The sequence below is a fragment of the Oryzias melastigma genome, unplaced genomic scaffold (assembly GCF_002922805.2).
Source record: "Oryzias melastigma strain HK-1 unplaced genomic scaffold, ASM292280v2 sc02418, whole genome shotgun sequence".
NCBI lineage: Eukaryota > Metazoa > Chordata > Actinopteri > Beloniformes > Adrianichthyidae > Oryzias > Oryzias melastigma.
In genome coordinates, this window is record NW_023418991.1 from 2,095 (window position 1) to 3,600 (window position 1,506).

The 1,506-nt window shown below is 31.9% G+C and overlaps 2 protein-coding genes across 2 annotated transcripts in view; both read right to left on the reverse strand.

Annotated features, from left to right (window-relative positions):
* Window positions 1–368, reverse strand: part of LOC112141026 (C-X-C motif chemokine 2-like) — a 2,456-nt gene extending 2,088 nt beyond the window's left edge. Inside the window, exon 1 of the mRNA XM_024264072.2 lies at window positions 341–368. Coding sequence (XP_024119840.1) covers window positions 341–368 — 28 coding nt within the window. The remainder of the gene's footprint in view (window positions 1–340) is intronic.
* LOC112141025 (interleukin-8-like) lies at window positions 1–1,338 on the reverse strand. Its single transcript, XM_036211300.1, has 3 exons — window positions 1,244–1,338; window positions 1,084–1,164; window positions 1–790 (listed from the first exon to the last, which is right to left on the reverse strand). The coding sequence occupies exons 1-3, from the start codon at window positions 1,315–1,317 to the stop codon at window positions 703–705; spliced, it is 243 nt and encodes an 80-aa protein (XP_036067193.1). The 5' UTR covers window positions 1,318–1,338; the 3' UTR covers window positions 1–702.
* Window positions 1,339–1,506: the final 168 nt, after the last annotated feature.

Sequence of the window (1,506 nt, forward strand, 5' to 3'; positions counted from 1 at the left end):
TCCAAAAACGTGTTTTATTTCAGCGAGATTAACTGTTTTGTTTTGGTGTTTAGTTCAAAAAATACTTTATTTTTCAGACTGAAATGTTTTTACTTTTTTTTAACCAGAGAGCCACACAAGAGGAGTGAAAGATCCACACGAGGCTAGAGAGTCTCAGTTTGGAGACCCTTGGTCTTGGCCAACTGCTCAGCATAATTCAAACTAGAACATAAAATCTATTTGGGAGCTTCTGGACGTATTCATTTTAAAACCCTTCATAAAAGAGGTAACATGACACGATAAAACAGTTATTGATCAATGTTTTTTTTTAATTTCATTTCAAATCAATTAATTAAAATACAGCATATCCAGTGCCTGAACTTAATCATTTCAGCCTTAAACACAGAGGTAAAGTAGAAAATTGTTTCATTTCCTTCAAGCAGACAAATGTTAAATATTTTAGCAACATTTTGTGTTTAGATATAGATTTTTAAAGCATTGCTGGCTCTATAAATCACAATAAGTAGAAGCATACAATTAATATATTTTTTTAAATCAACCAAAAACATCTCAAGATTCTTCAGTCCAGCATTAGCAGCAATCGTCCTCAGGCTCATTTTAGCTGAATATTTATTTCTGTTATGTCACAATAGCTAGCTTTATTCGTCTTCACTTGTTTGAGTTTTCTGCGCTGATGACAATAAAAAAATGTAAAAATGGTCATTATGACGATGTTGACAGTGAAGTCGCAGCTGTAGTTGTGGTCGTTGTTGCTGTGGTGGTTCTGACTTTAGCTGGTTTTCCACTATTCCTGTGAAGAAAACAACATCATGGTCAGCCATGTTAAAGCCAAATGCATGAAACTATAAACTAATTATAATAAGATGGAACAAATAATTCCCCAAATTCAATTTAAACTATAGTAGGGTATTACAAACAGATTTTACTTCCTTTTATTTCAAATACTGATGGAGATCTGACTGCGGACCATTACAATAACATCCTTAACTTTGATTAAAAAAGAACACAATTATCAAATTCTTTTCATATTTGTGAAAGAAATGGTAAAGATCTTCCCCATGAAAATCATGTTTTCTTACTTACTTTTTCGTTGATGCCAGGACTGCTTTGGCAAAGTTATGTGTGGGGTCCAGACACACTTTCTTATTGTCTTTTAGTGTGACTCTGTGGTAAAAGAATAGAATATATTTTATAAGATAGATCTACAGTTTTTATAAATTTCTTGTGTTTTTGTTTTACTCACATAATTTCATTCTTGGCACAATACGGACGAGGTGGAAGCTCTTCAACTTTTTGGATGAGAGAGGGATTTACCATCTTGGATGTGCGTAAACACCGGCACTTCAGAACTGAAAAGAAATAAAGAAGAAACAATTTATACATATATATGTAATTAATCACATACGAATAGTTTTCAGAAGATTTATATTTCTAAGATTAAAAGTAATTTCCGTTAGCAAGTAATTACAAATAATATAGAAATACTATTGATGTATCACTTACTTG

Coding starts and splice junctions, on each gene's coding strand:
- LOC112141025 (XM_036211300.1), bottom strand. CDS start 1,317: ATGGTAAATCCCTCTCTCATCCAAAAAGTTGAAGAGCTTCCACCTCGT. Junction 1,165..1,243: donor TGTGCCAAGAATGAAATTAT/GTGAGTAAAACA, acceptor CTTTTACCACAG/AGTCACACTAAAAGACAATA. Junction 791..1,083: donor GTCCTGGCATCAACGAAAAA/GTAAGTAAGAAA, acceptor TTTTCTTCACAG/GAATAGTGGAAAACCAGCTA.